The sequence below is a fragment of the Hirundo rustica genome, chromosome 7 (assembly GCF_015227805.2).
Source record: "Hirundo rustica isolate bHirRus1 chromosome 7, bHirRus1.pri.v3, whole genome shotgun sequence".
In the NCBI taxonomy this organism is placed as follows: Eukaryota; Metazoa; Chordata; class Aves; order Passeriformes; family Hirundinidae; genus Hirundo; species Hirundo rustica.
The window spans coordinates 23,227,739-23,247,397 of NC_053456.1; the positions used below are offsets into that span (position 1 = coordinate 23,227,739).

General features: G+C 37.8%; 1 protein-coding gene across 14 annotated transcripts in view; it reads right to left on the minus strand.

Moving 5' to 3' along the window:
• ZNF385B (zinc finger protein 385B) overlaps positions 1-19,659 on the minus strand; it is a 155,623-nt gene that overhangs the window by 38,337 nt on the left and 97,627 nt on the right. For 11 of the 14 annotated variants that reach the window (XM_040070376.2, XM_040070377.2, XM_040070375.2 and 8 more), the window contains one exon: positions 15,923-16,053. The exons of 2 other annotated variants lie outside the window; for them this stretch is intronic. In XM_040070376.2, coding sequence (XP_039926310.1) covers positions 15,923-16,053 — 131 coding nt within the window. Of the gene's footprint in view, positions 1-821; positions 961-15,922; positions 16,054-19,659 lie in introns of those variants that run through there. One more of the 14 variants, XM_040070385.2, reaches the window with a different exon arrangement.

Below are 19,659 nucleotides of genomic sequence, written 5' to 3' on the forward strand. Positions count from 1 at the left end.
ACATGAAGATAAAGATTTTCATTTTCCTTTAGTACAAATTTTAAGCTTCCAGAGAAGTCTGCACTACTGAGGATTTTCTGCACATATATGTGCACACACAAAAAAACAAATTCAAGAAAAACGTACTGCATTGTATCTGCCTACGAAGATATTCCCCAAATGTATTACTTAACATTAAGTACCTTTTTTATTTTTTACAATAGCTACATATGTTTCTTGCTGCATTCATTTTAAACCAAATGCATGATTTTGTAAATGTCATTAGTAATAAATTTTCCAGAGAGGTAATTCAATTTTTATCACCTTCTGCCACAAAATACTGTATTTCATTGCCACAGGGGTACTACTTGACAATACAAAAGTAAAATCACCTCATCTAGAATGATCTACTGAATTATTTAATGATGCAGTGTTACAATAAATTGTGACAAAATCTGGGAAAAAAAAAACAAAAACAAAAACAAAACCCCAAATAAATGTCTTTGTTACCTGTTTCTCCTATTTCTAGGGCACAGTGAGAGTTCAAAGTCTAAAAGTTTAAAATACAACAAAAGAAAATTTTGTGACTTGTACCATTTATGGCATCGCCCTACATAGTATATCACAATTATACATGCAGATTAGAAGTTTTTTGAGCAAACACTTTATAATAGATATGACAGTCAATATATATTATTACATTTATAATACATGTTAAAAGATTGCTGTATTATTAGGGAAGAGTTGGTTGGATTTTTTCTTAAATGGAAGATATGTTTTACATTTCTGCACAAATACGAAGTGTTAATCAGTTAATCTAGAAGAGAAACGTTCAAAAGTACCTCAACCATTTGCAGTGTCAGAGATCGGTGAAAAGAAATAGCAAAACTGCCCACAAGTGTCTGCAGTCCCGTTTAAAAAAAATAAATGTAAAGGGAAGAAGCAGTGATCAATGACGTCTCTGTGCATTCCAAATAACAATCCACAGCACTAGCATGAAGCAAGGCACTTCACAACCCCACAATGCAGACCATGCACAAAGTCCCAGTTTCATGTAGCAGCACACGGACAAAAATCCACGAAAATAATACAGCTCATGCTGCCTCCAGAAAGTACCACTTGTGATCCCCAGGGGAGTGGGTAATGATCCTTCCCAGACCGGAGCCCTGCATGCAGGCTGGTCATGATTAGAATTCAAGAAGTGCAACATTAACAATTAATACGCTGTAAGTATAGCAGAAACTGGGGTGGATTACAGCATGCTGGAAAAATAAAATAGTATCTCTCTGTTAGAAGATTAATGCTGCAGGGTAAACTGATCTTAGATCCCTACACAAAATTATCCTCTTCACTGCAGGGAGGGAGGGAGTTGGAAGGAGGCAGAGAGATATTTGCTGAGGTATTTATTAGGAAATGATGCAGCATAGTTTGCCCAGTGGGGAGCACCAGTATTTAAGAATGAGATCTATAAAACAAAATAATAACAGAAGCTAACAGCTACCACAAATGCAAATAAAAATCCGCCCTATGCTGTTTATGCTACAGGGGGATTTAACAAAGGAATTCATAGTGCCCTGGTTTAATAATAGGTTTAATTAGGTTTAGCAACCTGTTAGTAATGGTCTCCTATTTCAGTTGGTTTAATAAAAAGTTAAATTTAAAAATGTCTTTTCAAGGAAGTTGAAGATACCATCTTATTTTCAATGAGTCTCGTTAAAACCACCCAAACTATCGAAGTGAGAAAGGATTAAGAGGATTCAGGCAGAAATACTCTACAGATACTGAGACTTGCAACAAGAACTTTAAAGGCACCTAGGAAATACAAGTGTAGCAACATACAGGACAGAACAGAGGCAGCACAGACATTGCATTTCCTACGGCTTTTTTCATATTTTCCCATGAAAAATTTTCCAGACTCAGGTGTTTTCTGTGTATTTGATAAATTCCAGTGACTTTCTCTTGCATAGTTTACCCTGAAATTGATGTAAACCAGTTTGCACACTTTGCATGCACTTCCAATGCCTACCGTCCTCAGTGTCAAGAAAATACTTTCATAAAATTCAACATTTTAAGACCTGCACCACATCCCAAGTTATCTTTCCATTCTGTGTATGGAAATCATTCCATTCCTTTCTACATTCTTGTTGCCCAAATTATACCAAATATCAGCTAATTCAATTAAATATATAGAAGATATGGACAGGAACTCTGGGTAAATCAGTATTGAACTTTGAGCTGATATTTTCAAGGAACCACTACTATAAACCTGAGGTCTCACTCAGAAGTCTTGGTGGCCAGTTCCTAGCGCACTACTTTCTATGTCAAGTTTTGCGAATTTTTATTTCCATATGCCTCACTTTAGAAATATCTAGATGCAACTTTACCAACCACTATTGTTTGGCTTGTCAGTCTCATCAAGGTGTTTCACAATTTTTGTGGTCTTTCTTAGTCCTCACTACCTTGGGGAACTTTGCCAATAGCAAATTTCCTCAGCTCATTTATCTCCCAATCATTTTTTTTTGTCATGCAAGAATACTCTTATGCCAATTTAGTTTTCTTAAAAAATCTTTGCCAAGGAGTTTTGTGAAAAACCTTGTTGGTAACTCAGATTATGTAGATTTAAACATCTTTATTCACTTTGTTGAACCCTATAAACAGGCTCATAAAGAAGGATTTATCTTTATAAAGGAATTATGTTGACACTTTACAGGCAGTTTACAGGATGAGGTATTCTATTATACTGTTCCTGTTGAGGTACCTGTTCATTTTCCTGGTAAAAAACCCCTTTAATTCTCCATGCAATGGGTTTTAAAAACTTGCATCATATTTGCCACCTTTTAGCCCTCAGGTACAATGGCAATGTTAGATGAGCTGTTACACCTTATCATCAGTAATTCAAGAATTTTGTCCTTGAATGATTTTATCATTGTTGCTACCAGAAACTCTCCCTGCCCTGCTGTATTTCATGGCACCACAGATTCTTCTGGTGCCTCCTGGGAAAGGAACCAGATGACAAAGAGACGTGAAAGTAGGCACGGGGTGGGGGAAGAAAAAAAAAGAAAAAAAAAGAAAAAAAAAAAAAAAAGAAAAAAAAAGAAAAAAAAAAAGAGTGTTGGGAGAAGTCGTTTGGTGAGACTGAAGTTCTGGTAATTTTGAATGATCTCTTTATACACAGCACACTCTAAAAACACCAATTTGTGACCCTCAGAAATAAATTGCAATAATCCTGAGGAGAGGTAAGTGCTGTCTTTTCATAACAGAAGCATAACCTTAAATCTGAGTAAGATTTAAAATTGTGACTGGCAATGTCTGTCCTGTTATCTCTTATCAAGATGTAACTCTTGGGTCAAATATAGAGTTAACTGTTAGACAAGCTTTTGTAAACATAATGTTGGTAGTGGTGATAAGAGATGTAACTCAGTATCACTTAACCAGCAGGCATAAGCTTCTGAAACACACAGAGCGTGGCACACTACGGTGGTTTACTCTGATAAAGAGAAGTTTTAAACCATATGTGGAATGAACTGATAATATAATCCAGTATTTCCCTGCAGAAAAAAACCCACTGGCATATATAAATTACCAGTGCAACATCTAAATTAAGTTCTCTAACTCCTTGCGTGTTCAAGCTCCAGTTGTTATGAAAGCCAAGCACACTGCCACTGTGGAGAATGATCATTCACTGAAGCTTATCATAAATTCTGCCAAATATACACAGCCCCCCCAACACAACTGTACATGTTACCACAACTAAAAGAGTGACAGAAGTGGACACACATACTCAACAAAGCACATATTTAAAATGCCCAGCATAAAATCAGAAACACTCACATTGTGATGTAATGCTTGGCACGCTTCGCCAACACAAACCAGCAAAAATCTGTTCTCTCCACGTTTGTGCTGCTTTTGTTCCAACAAGGAACATATTTCTCATTTGACTAATTATAAGCATTATTTAGTGTTCAAGTCACTGCAGTTCTGTTATATATTTCATTGCCTATTTTGCAGCACCAGTAACACTTGTGCCTGCTCTACCTGAAAGGAGTTTGTAGCAAGGTGTCACTATCTTTTCCCAGGTAACAAGTGACAGGGCAAGAGGAAACATCCTCAAGTTGTATCAGGGATTGGATATAAGGAGAAATACATTACTGAAAGGGTTATCTAGCATGCAACTTTGCCCAGGGAAGTGGTGGAGTCTCCATCCCTGGAGATATCTAAAAGATGTGTATGTGTGGCACTGAGGGATATGGTTCAGTTGTGAACTTGGCAGTGCTGCATTACAGCTGAACACAATGATCTTAAGGGTCCTTTCCAACATAAATCACTCTGTGATGTGAACAACTTTCTTTTCTTGCAGGAAAGCCATCAATATTCCCTGTGCATCAGCTCTCCTTGAGTAGCACAGAGTGTCTCCAGAGATGTATTTCTATAGCATGAGCCTGCAGCCCTCTAAACACCACCTCCCTACATCTCTGTTCCTATTCTCTTCACAACATTTTGGGAGTTCTTAAAAAGACAGGCAGATGTAAACGGCCAATAACCAAACCAGGGGTGACTCAGATTCTCAGCAGCTGATTTGGAGACTTGTGCAAATATTTTATTGAACAAAAAGAATAATTAATTTACAACGTTATAGAGTTTTGGGGGTTTTTTTACTGCAGTCCTGTGGTCTGAGGGTTGCTTTAATCACTTTTTTTTAAGGAGTCTCTCTCAATGTACTTACACATACTTTCATGCTCAGAGCATGAAATCTGGATCTCTTGGGAATCAAGCCCAGCCATACTCAGGTTACAGAAAGCCCATGATTTCACTTTTTCTTTTTAAAATTCTGAGTAGATGTCTCCTCAAGTGCAGTAAAACACTGAGAAAGAATCCATCCACTAAGAAAGAATTTGGCCCACAGGGACTAGCATCTCCCTTTCTGTACACACGATTGCTAAAATACAACAACAACATTGTACCCTGAATGCAACTTCTGAAAGGAAGTCTCTCTGAATACAACTTCTCACTATGTTTGTCTGTCCCCTCTAATTGGCAGCAAGGTCCAACTTCCCTGAGGAAAGTCATGGCTGTGATATCTGTGACCTCCACACACTACTGCTAGTCAGTGTCATCAGCCAGGAGGCATCTTAAACCAAACCAAAAATCTTGCTGCAATTCACTTGTTAACATCAGATACTACAGCTACTTGTGAAGAGTGAATACTGAAAAATAAAAAAGGAAAGAGGCACTTGTGGCTTTACACTTCTACTTCATTTTTAGTGCAAGACAACAAAAAGGACACCTGGAGCTGGAAACAACTTTTGTATCTTAAAAGTATTAGAAATACTAATAATTTCATCTTTCTCCTTCTCCTTTTAGATTAAGGTTCAGCTGATTTTGCTTTTGCAAATTCCACATTATTTCTGTTAAGAGTTGCAGGGCTATATCCTTGGACTTCAGAGACCCATTTTCCATCTCCAGCTCCTAAAAGTTAAATTTCCCTCCCTACATTTTTCTATCTAGTCCTGTGGTATAACGCAGAGCATCTAGGTGTGCTACCCTCTTGCGTGTTCTCCTTTTAAAACAAATTTTGCATGGAAAAATGAAAAAGATGCTGATTCTCTTTGTGTGTCTGTATTCACAATCACACAGAATACTGAAAGGAATGTCTGAAGTGATTTACAGATTTGGGTTAGGCCAGAGGGAACCATTACATCTGATTTTCCAAAAAATTTATGACAATTTCATTCACTGAAAAAGTTCAGCCCTTCCTATTACAAAGTCCAATAATTTGTGGCCAACCAGAGCCCAAATTTTAGGAAAAAAACCCCATCTCAACAGCTTGATTTAAAAGTTTCCAAACAAGTTAATTTACATCACTGTGGAGGCAATACTTTCTGAGTTATCATAGAATAGAGAAGCACAACTAGATTGAGTGGCTACTCAATCTCATTGTGCTTCTCTGTTAAAGGTCACTCAAACCTCAAATACCTTCTGAATAATGCAGGCACTCATGCACTGCAATCATGTCAGCTCTTAACCTTCTCTTTGATAAACCAAACTCCTTAAGCTGCTCACAATAAAAACCTTGATTCATTTGCTAGCTTTTCTCCTACTCCTTTCCAGATTTTCAATATGCCATTGAAGCCCAGGTACTAAAAGTCAGAACACATGCTCAAATATATCTTTAACTACTTAATTGTATCCTTTCTGCTTTAACAAGAAATGCATTCATCATCTTTCCTCAGCATCAACTTGGGAAGCAGAGCCCTAAATCTTTACTGACATGCACATTTATCCCTCCTCTGTGCTAGCACAAATAATTTCACCATCACACATCCTTCTCTCTCTTAGGATGTTTTCTGACCCAGCCTCGAAGAGGGCTAAAACAGCACCACACTGGGAATCTTATCTACAAGCAGTGACTGCTTTCAGTAAGGTTTGCAGCTATGAATTTGCAAACCATTGTCGGACCAAGATCAGGAGGCTGCTGATGAATCCCAGTCTTCCCAGTAGAATTTTTTTTCACGTAGCCCAGTTCTGAAATCATGGATTAGACCAACATAAGCAAAAGTAACAACTGAAGCAAACCCAAGGGTTTTCTAATCTTTTGCTTTTCTGGCCACCTCTGTCTTTGCACTACTCTACATCAAATAACTGATATTAAAAATCAAAATCAAAGATAAATAAACTCTCAACTCTTCCTACCTATTTTCTTTCCATGTAATGTGATAAGATTAGGCACAGAGGTGAAAAGGTAACTGAGAAAAAAAAACTTTTAAGTATTTTTATTATTATTTTTTCAGTGCTGCAAAAATTTACCCTGTCCTTCCCTTCATGCTTGTATATTTATTGCATGTTAAAAACATTTTCTGGGTTATAAAATCATAATCAGGATAGTCCTAGTCTTAAATTTTCAGCTTTCTGAAAATTAAATACCACTGCGGTTTGCTGTTTTAGAAATATTTGTGTAAGAGACTATGAAAATGTAATATTTGATTCCAGTAGAAGTACTTGACCCAAAGAAAAAATTGATGAGACACAGAAAAAAAATTCTAAATCTGGTCTCTGCTTCTTCTAAGGCTTATTCTCAAGCAAGGATATAAATACATCAAAGGATTGAGTTTGTTATGAGAACACCAAAAATAGATTTAACCTTTATGGTAAAAATTGTCAAATTTTCTGCTCCAGACAAGATGGGAGACTTTTGTGGGTGAAATAAAGAACAGAAAGCTGCTGAGAATGTTTTAGGATAAAAGAGAATTCCCAACCAAACAAATGGAGAATAAGTAAAAAAAGCAAGTATCTGTGGCTCAGTGTTTTTTGTTATATGAAACTGAACCAGCTTTAAGTATTGGGCAGCTTCTTTTTTAATCCACCAGATTACTCTTCTACCACTGTGCATTACTTTGTATCTGTAAAACGAACGGCTGGGACCATAACAGACCAAACCTGAGAAAAAGAGTAAAGTCCAAATCCAGTGGTTAAACTAATGCTCGAGACAGTTTTCTTTCATTCTGTGGCTATGTTGGCTCACAGGTTTAACTGTGCATGAGTCATTTCAGTTGAGCCTTATATTACTCATTTGTAAAATGGGCATAAAAATATTTGCAACCCCACAAAAAAAGCGGAAAGGTCTAAATTACATGTTAAAATCATCTGATAGAAGGTGTTATATAACTGCTATTTATTATTAAAGCTGCTGGTATTCAGAGCACTCAGCTGTGTTCAGCTAAACAAAAAAAAAAAAAAAAAAAATTACTGTCCTGCCTTCAGATCCAGCAAAAAATAAAAACATACTTTAAAAACAAGTTTGAGACTTGCTGAAATGCAAACCAATAAGGTACTCTGAGAGTAAAACTATTCTTGTTACAATACCTATTACCAACTGGCGGTAAAATAATATAAATTGGTAAAATAATACAAAAAAGTACCTTTCAGCAAAATCCTGCCAAAAGATTCAAGCCTAAGAGTTTGTAGTCAGAAAAGGAGCTTAGATAGCACATCGGGCAGACAAGATTCTTGATTTTTCCTTTCATCTTAGAGATGATCCTTAGCTATGACCCTTTTCTGCTCAAAAGTCTGCTCTAAGATTTGATGAGTTTTCCTGCTGCCAGGCTGCTCCAGAACACCAAAACACAAAGACGAATGGTATTGCATTAGGTACACTTGAATTGCCACTACAGTTCTGAACTATGCTGAGAGGTTAAGGACAAATTCAGAGCTTTCGATTAATTCTGTGAACAGGAGAGAATAAAGACACAAGAAATTTAGTCTTCTGGAATGAATTAGTATCGTTACTTTTCACATACTGAAAAAAACCCACTAATAAAGAGGATAAAATTTATATAGAAACTTGAATATGAATGTAAAAAATGGCTAAATATAAGAGAGAAGCAGACCAGAACTGAGAATTGCCTAACTATTTTCACAGATGTCTCCTGCTTTTATAAGAAATATAAGAAATAAGACCCTTTTCACTTCAAAATTAATAATGATATTTCTGATTTGGGTTCGTTTTTCTCGGTTTTGTTCTGGGTTTTTTATCAACAACATATACTGCATAAACTTCAAAATGCTTTTGATTAATAAAGCACTGTATTTAGATATGAATCTTTAAAGGATTCTTCTAATTAAGGCTGTTCTGAAACTCAATGTGGTATCAAAGACTGGTGGTTTGGGGTTTTCCTTTATGTTTGTTGGGAATTTTTTCTTTAAGTAAATGAGAAACAAAGCCAGGTAGAAACCTGTCTTGTCTAACAAATACACGGGCAAGAAATGAGATCCTCCTTCCCTAGTGGTAACCTGGGGAAGCAGCTGATGCTCATGGTGAAAATGGACAGACTGACTACAGAGAAGACTGGTCTGAAAGGCACAGCTCTTCAAATCAGCCTTGCTCTGTTACTTGACATGAGCTGGTCGGTGCTCCAAACCTGCATGCTGCTGGTGTCCAGGCATGCAAAGGAAAGACAAGTTCCACAGGATGGCTTTAAATTTCCATACGGTACCCTCAGATTGTCGTGAAATTGGCTGTATTTAGATTAAGACTACAAGTACGCCCACATTCCGAAGGAATGAGTGTGACAAAAATTAAATTTTAGCCACATTTTTATAATATATTAACTAATAATTATTGCAGCAATTCTGTTTCACACAGAACAGCGTGACAAAGATCTAAGGCAGGGCAGAAAATCTCACCATGTACAGCCAGGATACTGCAAAAGCAGCCACTTCATCGGACATATGGAGAATTGCTTCTCTCTAAAGCTGTTCTAGAATTTTGCTTGGAACTTGTAGAACTTAGGTTTGCAATTAGGAACTAGCAAAGTCTTTGTAAGCAGAGCGTTAAAACACGTGTTACTTGTCCTAAATTACAATTCTGTGACTGCTTGCTTTGAGGGGAGATGTTTTAATCACATCCTTTTTGCAAAACATCCTTCAGTTACCTAATGAAAAAATATTTATTATTAACAACCCTGTCCCTTTAAAGAGTTTCCTAGTATCAGGAACATACTACTAACTTGAGAAGAAAACAATTCAATGCAGATAAAGGCTTCTGAGCTTTCCTATGCTGACTAGTAAAAGAAAAAATTTTGCTGAAATGTTAGAAAGAGTAACTTCAAGCTTTCAGTTATGAAAGATAAAAAACACATAGTCAAGGACCAGATTTTCTGGAGGACTCAGAAATTGTATTTCTCTAAAGAATTAGGATGACCTAATTACTTTTACATGCAATAATGGATGTAATGCAGCAATTTAGGAGCCATTTCACATGGTGGATGTTGAACTGCCACAAAGGGGTAGGGAAAGGCTGCACCTGGTGAGTTCCGTTCTTCACCAGTGCATGTCAGTGCACTTTCTCCTTAGAGAGAGGGTTCCCTATCTGGCTGCTGCTCTGGAAACTGAGAGAAGGAAGCTCATCCACTCAATTCCTCCTTGAAAAAATACAAAAGCAGTAGGAAAACTAGAAAATAATTAATGTTTGATGAGATTCTCCCTTAAAGCCTGACTATATTATTTTAATAAACACCTTTTCCCTCTCATAATTATATGTATGATATAGTAGAAGAGAGGCAAAAAAGTGCTTTTTTAGGCTTAGCAATTTTACAGAGCTGCTCTTTGAGAGATTCCTGACTGGAACTAGGGAACCTGCATCTTTCTGTTAAAACACCAGAAACTGAAAAATCTGTCAAAAATCAACTGACAGCCCCCTGCTTTTGGCAGTTTCTTCCTATATCTAATTCAGTGTATCTTATCAGGCTCAGAGTTTTTCAGAAGTTTCAGGAAAAGACTCTGGTACTTTGTAGGAAAAATTATACCAACTTCAATAAACATTTTTCAGGGCTTCCACAGGCTGAGAATAATTTTTCCAAAAACTCCTACCACAGCTGAAAGAATTCTCTGCTGCTATGCCTCAAAGCCATAGAAAGACAAAGAGGGATTCCTGGCTGGGTAAAAAGTGCCAAAGAAAGGGGACTACAGAAAAGTGAGAAAATTATGACATGGAGAGTAAAGGGTATCTGTAGCCAGGTATTCGGACAAGCGATAGCAAAGACTAGCCACAGGACAGAGGTCTGTGCTGACAGAATTTGGGCTTTGTTATGTGGTCCCCGAACTTCTGCTTTCCTCACCTGTATGTCAGAAAATACCTATTATTTTTTTATTCCCTTAATAAATGGCAATAGAATGACTTCTCCTGTTAGGAACAGGATGATTCTGGCTATGACTTGAAAAACATGAACTTTTATATCTGCAACAACTAAAAGTGAAGCAGAAATTTAAGTTTTCAAAAGAGGAACAGAAGCAAAACCTGAAGTCTTTTTGTCCCTGCATGACTATAAAGGGTATGAGAGGTTTGTTTTGAAAAACATTACCATTTCTTAATTAAAGAAACCCCAGCCAACAAAAATCCTCAAGAAAAATATCCAGCTACCCTGCAAAATACCACTCCTAAATCAATTGCTTACATTTCCTTTCTGCGTGGTTAATGAATGTAAAGTATGGCTCTTGAAACATTTCACCTCCTCTCTGGAGTCAGATGGAGAGGACCAGAAAAGGTCACTTCCCTCCAGCACCCCATAAAAGGGAAAAGGGGAAATCAGAGCACAGGGACAGGGTACTTGGATAAAAGGACAGTAGATAACGGGTTGGCAACATCCAGTTGGCTGCATTTGTAATCTGCTCCTGCCATATACAATCCTGTGCTGCAAAGCGTACTTTGGCACTGCAGCAGGGTGTTAAGTGGCTGAATTCAGACCCTGCTAAGGAAAGAGAAAGCTCCCAAGCCACTGTCCTGCCAAAAAGGCAGAAGAGGCACTTGGCGCAGGAGGGCGAGTGAAGCTGGTGAGATGGGTGTGCTGTGCTCTTATCTGCTGAACTCAGCTTCTGCCTTGCTGATTACTGGGCCCTTCAAATGAGAAAGACATAGGCAGCAAAGAAAAATGTGAATAATAATTGAAAATGCAGAAGAGAAAAGAGAAAATTAGTTTCTCCCAGTAGTTGTCTTGGGGGTAGGCCAGGGATACTTAGTCCAGGCAGGGCTAATGTTGGAGAAGAGTCAGAAATTTCTGACTAAGTTACTAGTCAGCTCCTCTTCCCTTCCTGCAGCACATTCCAGCTGGCTCACCTTCACTGGCAGATGTATAATATCTCTGGTCCACTTTCTAAGGGGACTGAGAGAACTCTAATATAAAGAATCAGCATAAAGCTATTTGAAGAGAAATAAGACACTGAAGCAATAACTAGGCCACATTAACCCATGTGTCCTCTAAAACATGAAGGGTATGAACTAGCATTTAGAAACCAATCATGGGCTAGTTAGATGCAAAACGTTTCACTAATGTGAAAGCTACAAGAGATGCTCTAATCTTTGATTACCCCTGAGGCCATAACAAACTCAGAAAGAAGCATATGAATTGCTGATTATTTTCTATGATGATAGAATCTGAGAAGCTGCTGATAATGTTTTTGTGCAGACTGACAGGTCCCTGGCTGTACGACTTCAACAAAATGTGAGTCATGTAGTGCTGCTCTCATTTAAGGACAAGGCAGAATATGCTGGAGTTTTGAGATTTCTTTTTTGGGGGGAGTACATGATTTTTATATTGGGAGATGAAAATAGTGATTGTGAAGTGATCAGTGATCTTGATCTTTCAAGATAAATCCGGGCTTTCAGCCACTTTAGCACAGGTACCATGCTGTAATCACAAAGTATCCTTTCATCATTCGGTACACAAGATGGATGACAGGAGATAAAGAACCATTGAGGTGTGGAGAAAGGTGGAAGAATGCTCTGTGGGGGAAGCCAGACACTATAAAATTCAAGATTATATTAAAATAGACACACAATGGGGATCACAGTAAACTCAACTTTGATTTCCACTGACTATATACTTGACTTACATATTTTTAAATGTAATCAAAATGCCAGTTGTTAACCTGTTAAGGTATCTTTAGATCATTTTAGTATGCTAAAAAAGAACTCTGCTTAAACAATACCTTCTTGTCCACATCCATCCCAAACTGGAAGTACCAACTGGGAAGTTCCCACAATGATGTTTCCCAATTTTTTATCAATAAGAACATTTTAAGTAATAATAGCTGACCATTTGATTCAAGCCCTGCATTTCAGACAGAGGGGTGTTGAGCAAGACCATTTGGAACCTGATGCCAGGACAAACATGATGTCACCTCTGGATACACTGCTTCAGCATTTCTGAGAGAGGATTTATCCTTCCATGCAGCAGCTCGGGTTCAGACTCTGACAGTCTGATCATGCCTCTACTGTTCTGACAAAAATACTTGCTGCTGATGTGAAAAGACAGCACCTATTCTGCAATACCTCTTTGCTTGCAATCCTTCATCCTGCCCTTACAAGATCCCCTTCTGGCTGATCTGTTGAAAAAGAAAAGTTCTATTCCCCTTGCTGAGGAATAAAGATATGTATCCAGTGAGTTAGTACAATCATTCCCCAAATAATTTTTCCCATATAGTAAGTCCTAATAAACAAAGAGAAATTAAATTGGGGTATGAATTGGCCATTAATATATACACATCCACAGCATATTTAGAACTAATAATAATGCAAAGAGAAGCAAAAAGGAGACAGCTTAAACTAAATCACACAATTCCATCAAGAAAGATATGGGGGTAGCCATTTCTTTTACAAAATCAGGGTCTGCTCTGTGCTTCAGCTGAAAGTACCCCTTGTGGAGAGAAGCTAGGGATCAAAACACTTCCACAAATGAAATGGGAACACTAATGTTTTATCTGGAGAATCCCAGATGTTTTCAGAACTGAAAACTGTCAAACTTAAGTAAATAAGAAAGTGTTTATCCCAGATTTTAAATATCTTTTCATAAATAAGAGTTCTTTTGGGAAAAAAACGTAGGGGGTGTTCCTTTGAAGATGTTTGTGGTTAATACATTTTACCTTGTTTTTCTGCCTTGATGGTTACTGTATTAAGCTCCCTTGAAGAAACTTTTATTTTTTAAGGCCACTGATGTTAAGTTAGAAACCACCTCCTAGCAAGGTTTAGAAAAGTGTTTATGTCTCTGACAGCCATTGAAAATGCAGGTGGATCCAAAAAGGTTTTGTCTCAGACCGTTTCTTTCTGCCACCTTCAGTGAACACATGCAAGCACAATCAGCACCCTGGAAGGGTCCCCTCAGCCCCTTGGAACACAAAGAGATGAAGGGAATCACACTGGAGGTTTCCTTCTCAGAAGTCCTTGATAAGTCCTCCTATGAATGAAATACATATATTCCTGATTGATCCATAAAGCAAATGGTGGCTTTTTTGATTCTTCCAATATTCACTTCCTGCATGAGAAAAAAGATCATCGCTCTTTGGATGATGTGTATGTTGCGGATCAACTGGATTTAGCTTCTATAACTCAAAATCAGCTTCTGGAAAAATTGTTTTAAAAGCTTTTGCATACTATTGCCTCCACTTTGGAATAAAAAAGAGAAAAAAAAAAAAAAACCAAAAAGACTACACATACAAAATTCTACATTTGTAAAGGTTGTGCTAAGTTAGAAGTTAAGGAAGTCCATGACAGCTGGCATTCATTGTGCCTGTCAGTAGATAATAATGAATGATTTCGTTTTCCAATGAGCTTTGAAGTCCATTGTGAAAAACTCTTAAGGAAAATCAATATCTGCAAGACGAAGTCTGCAAATTAGAAATAGAGAAGTACTGAACCACTGATTCTTAAAGAGTTTAAACTTGCAATGTCTGTGGTGTATAGCAGCATAACATAATTTTATATAATTATCAGCAATTCCAAGGAAGGAAGTAGACACACCAAGCTGACAATGTTTTCCAATTATCCCAGGTTTAATTTTAATAAAACCTACAGAAGTTTGGAGAGGAATGACAGTTGTGAAGGATAAACATGCCAGGAATTAGGCAAATGAAAGGTAACTCAGGTAAATATAAACTAGGCAAAACCGGTGTAAATGTAATTAATCTGTCTCTAGAGGCTACTGCAACTCTGATATTCAGTAATACCACCAGAAAGCAAATAATAGTTGGTTGACTCTAAAACTACATCTCTAAAGAAAAGTTTCTCTGAGTCATGATGAATAGTTCTGTGAAAAAAGCTCACCGAGAAAACTTGTGCAACTGGAAAGCAAATGCATCAATAACAAACAAAATTCCTGAGAGTATTAGGAAGAGGATGGAAAATTAATATGAATTGCATCATGAATAGATATGGTAATGACACACTGTTTCCTTAATATGGTATTGAGTTTTGAGCCCGCTCTTTTAACATACCTGGTTTTCTTCTTATCTTTTATATCTTTGTGCAAATGCACATCCCCACATCTCCCTGATGAATGCACATTTTTCACATACGTATTTTGCAATGAATTAGAAATATTTGGTACTGACACATGAGAGCAGCCGGCTCAGATGTCACCTGCCAACCACGCCACATCACCGCGTGCTGTAGCACGAGGCCTGCCAGCAAGGTGGATTTGCACGGCACGAGGAAGAATGCTGCCGCTGGTGTTTTGATCTCAGACAGACGGTTAGTTTGTGAAAGGAAACACCTGGCAGTGGTTCAGCTGGGGACTGTGTCGGGGTGATGCACTGCTCCCCTTTGTGCTCCCCGCAGCCACAGTGACGAGCGCGATGTCACCTACGAACACGCTGTACCTGCTGACTGGGCAGAAAGGACTCACAACAGTTTCTTTCCTGTCACCGTTAGCTTAAATATTTAAGCTGAAGTGTGATGGTAAACAAACATTTTGATAACACTCATTGCCTTTTTATGAGCTGATAAAGAAGTGAGAAGTATGGAAGAGAGTATTTTTTTAATTGCTGCTCTGATAAATATGAAGAACCACATAAGTATTATTTTGGCAATTTTTTGTTTGTTTGTTTTAAAAAATCCTAAGATGCTTTACCATAAAACAAAAATAACAGATTCACCTTTTTTTCACATTGGCTGGCTGCGCAGTTTTACACTTTAATATTGAAATTATACAGAATTAGAAAATCCTTGCTTTCCTGGCTGTATTAGACTTAGCTTGATTCACAGCAGTGTAGTATCTCTGTCTTACCTATCACACCTGTCTTTCAATTAGCCTTTATTTTTCCCTTTTTTACAGCACATTGAAATACACATGGCCAGAGAAATGCTGCAAATCATTCTATCGCTTCTCAAATCTTTAGCATAGCACAGGGTTGTTTTTTCAATGTGCAAACACCACCTCAAAAGACCAAGTTAAAAATCAATCAGCCCCTTTCACAGTGAGAAGGCTGGACACCACTCCAAGCCATTCATATAGGAAAAAAGCAATCACCATGGCACAGAAAAAAAGGGCTCCCTAGAACTGTGTAAGCAATGTATTAACATCTTTCTCTAAATGCTCTACGGCAGCTTCAGTACTGGATATTAGAACCAGATTGGAAAGCGTACACTGAAACTAAATGTGGAAACACCTTTACTTACTGTGTTAAAATTTGGGAAGAATCCAACAGCAGAGCTGCTGTCCACAGGGAAGGGCATAAAAGGTTTGATATCCAGGGAAGGCTGCATCATCAAGGTAGGTGTGCGCACAAGGGTGGGAAGTGCAGTAGTGCCTGCCAAGAGCAAACAAAACCAGGAATTCATGGTATTCTCCTTTCTGTAACACACACAGTATAGCTGACACAACTGCCAAGAAAAAAATATGCAGCAGATGATGAAAAGGCTCTGTAGGAGTTAATATCATTAAAAGGAACCTATTTACACACAGTACAGAAGAGGCAGAGCACTTCCCTATGGCCATGGACACTCAGATGCTGAAGAGAAGACATATGGTATATAAATCACACTGGCACATAGAATAAATCCTTTCTACAGCTGCAAAATTCTTCTCGTGCCAAAAAGGCCAGGATGGGTCCCCATGAAAGTAAGATGCTTTTGCAATTCATGGTTGCCTACTAGATCAGCCAGAACAGACAATACATGTATGCTGAAATCCAGAGGTTTGTTTCCAAATAGTCATCTGCATGCTATTTTTCCCCTCTTCTGACTATCAGGTGCTACACGAACATCATTTCATCTAACATGTAAAAAAATTTGCTTTTTTACGGTGCAAGGCAAATATTAGAAAACAGCCAACAATTAAATAATCAGATAGATGAACAGAATTCTTTACATGGAATGCTAACTATTTTCTAAATTTGAGTTCTCCAAAGAAAAGCTTGATAGAAATCTAGATGCTGAATTTTTTTCCATATACACTTAAGAATCATTGCCCAGCTAGATCCCAAAGGAATGGGCAGGCACAGACGTCCAAATATTAATTTTTAACTATCTGCCCTATTCACACAAGAAGTGTGCCTAGCACACAGCTCCCAGCTATGCCTGTGGGAGTATTTTTTTTCCCTGAAACCATACAAAATAGATTTCAAATAAAATTTCGCTCACTGAAATATAAAGTTAAAAAACCCCAAACACACACACACACAAAAAAACCCCCAAAAACAAACAAACAAAAAAACAAACAAACAAACAAACAAACAAAAAAACCCAACCAAACAAAACCACAACAAATCCCAAAAAGACCCCCTTAGTGTCTCATTCCTGGGTTGAATAAATAATTCAGCATTGACAGGAGCAGGCAATGGAACCTAAGTGTCCCACACCCCTAAAGGAGGGTGAGTCACTCTCTGTCTCTTACCTCTGTCACAATTTTCTCCATAATTACCTCTTTCTCCCACTCAGCAGTGGCCAGCAGCTGGGAACATAACAGGCCTCTTAGGAACGTCCCTTGTCTCGAGCACAGCTTACACAATACCTGAGCTTTTTACATAGTAGTCATCCATCTGAGCTTTTCCAACCCAGCCAGGAAGGGGATGGGCAAGAGGGAAGGGGGACTGAGAGGGAGTTTGAAGGAGGGGGTATAGAAAAGTAAACAAGCAATTTTCCTTCTCCTCTCCCATAAAATCAAATCATTTGTATCCACTTGCAAAACGCCAGGCGATCTGTATGGGCTGCATGAGCACCAATCTTCCATTAAGGGATCTCCCTTTCTGCCTGGTAAGGGCGCACAAAACTGAAGGCAAAGGAGAGATTTTCCTCCTTTTCACTGTCCTGCCTCCACAGACACAATTTCAAGCCCATCTTATGGTATCCAAGAGGAAAGCTAAGTTCAGAAGCCAGATGGGGCTGCATGGATTTTTTGGATGACCAAACACTTATAACTAGCCCTGAGCTCAAATTTTGTTGATGCTGGAGAGACAGTCATTTTGATCCCAGCTGCAGCACAGTAAACATTATATTATGGTCTAGCAGATGAATAGCAGGCTGTAATCTATTCTCTGTTTCTTCTCTAGGAAAAGCACGATGATTGCACAAAGATGGGTCAATGGCAGCTATGCAGAGAGAATGTTTCATACTACCCCAACAGAGATGCACAACTTGAATGGAAAAATATGCTTGAGGAACTTTCCCAGAGTATTTGCTCCCTTTCTATCCCAATACTTAACAAATGCCAGGTTTGTTCCTGCATAAGCCCATGAGACTAATGACAGTGGTGCCTAATTATCTGTAAGTCAAAGCTTATTCAAGTGGAATCACAAACATCAAAAAGCTAAAGGCTAACATGCCTATATAGTTTCTTATTCATATCCATAATGGAGAGGATGAATCAATAAGAAAGCAGTGTGTCAGAGAATTTATCCAAAGAAAGAATCTTCAACTGCAAAAATGATGATTATTTCCACTAGCTGGTTCTGAAACAGTAGATTTACATAATTTGGATTTCAGAGTTGCATTCAAACAGGAACTATGTTGTACTCAATTACCTAAAGGGCCATCATCAATCTAACTTCTGCAAGTTTCTCTTTGAAGTTCATAAGCAATTAAAGATCCGTGAAGTTAAAGAAGACCTGTCCTCTCTTTACGTAAACGTACTTCAATGAAGCTATGGTTACATACTTTAATTCTATTTTACAGGAAAAAAAAAAAAAAGAAAAAAACAGAATAGACTTAAGTTGTGGCTGACATTTGAAATCAAAATTACTTTTCTGATACTGTCCTTATTCAATATAGAGAAAGCATTTGGCATAAAATCTTAAAAATTAAAACCCAATTAGCATCCCCCTGAAAAAAATGCAACCTTCTTTGTACTCCTTGGTTGAATCACAGAATATTTCATGTGAAAAAGACATCCAAAATCTCTCTCTAGTTTTTCAATCCATAGTGTTTCTGCTGCCAGAGTACTTTATAACCAGGAGACTAGAATACATTTGGAGTCCACAAAGAAAAGGAAACATATACACCTATTGGACTGATTAGTGAAGGCATAATTCATAAAAAATATGTTCGTTTGCCAATTTGCTACTTCAACAATTGCCAGTCAAATATCGATAGCCCTGCTGGACTGAAGTTTGGCTTTCAGACCCACCTCTGAAAGCCTCTGAAGGAATTACAAGGTAAAGGTGACCTAAGTTACCAGTAGAAGCACTTCATGACAAAAATCATCAAATAAAACTCAATAGGGCAGTTTTACCCTGGCATTGCTCCCAATGGCCAAATAGAATCCCACCACTACTCCACCAAATCTTCATCCAGATCTGACCTAGGTAGGAATACTGGCACAAAAAAGATGTCGCAGGCAAGCTTCATTATCTTCATGAATTTAAAAATGTTTATAATTTCATTAGCATTTTAATGATAAAGACAACTTACCACGTCAAACACAGATTGTTTTAAACTACCTGTAAATCTTTGGAATAAATATAACTGTTCTTTTTTGTAAAGGCATTTGCTTATTTCAGTTTCATATTTATTAAACAGTATTTTATAACTTCAATTTTGACTCCCAGAGCAGGAGTTATCTATGCACTGGGAATGCAAGCTGTGGACAGACTTTGCAAAAGGCACTGATCCTCACTGGTCCCTTTCACCCTAGTTGAAGAGGGGGAAAATAGGTTTTCAGATGACCCAAAATGTCTCATTTTATTAGAAGTTTTTCTTCTTCCTACATCTATTTATCTGAGCAAACAAGTCCCTGTGTAACATTTGCTGCTCCTCTTTAGCCATGTCCACATGGCTTTGCACACACTGCAATGCACTGTTTATACAGAAGTTAGGAAAGTTTGTAATCTTTACCCAAATTCAATCAGCCTCTAACAAATAAGATGCAATGGATTAAGCAGTGCAAGTGATATTTTGGGGGAGTAATTAGAAAGTCTTGT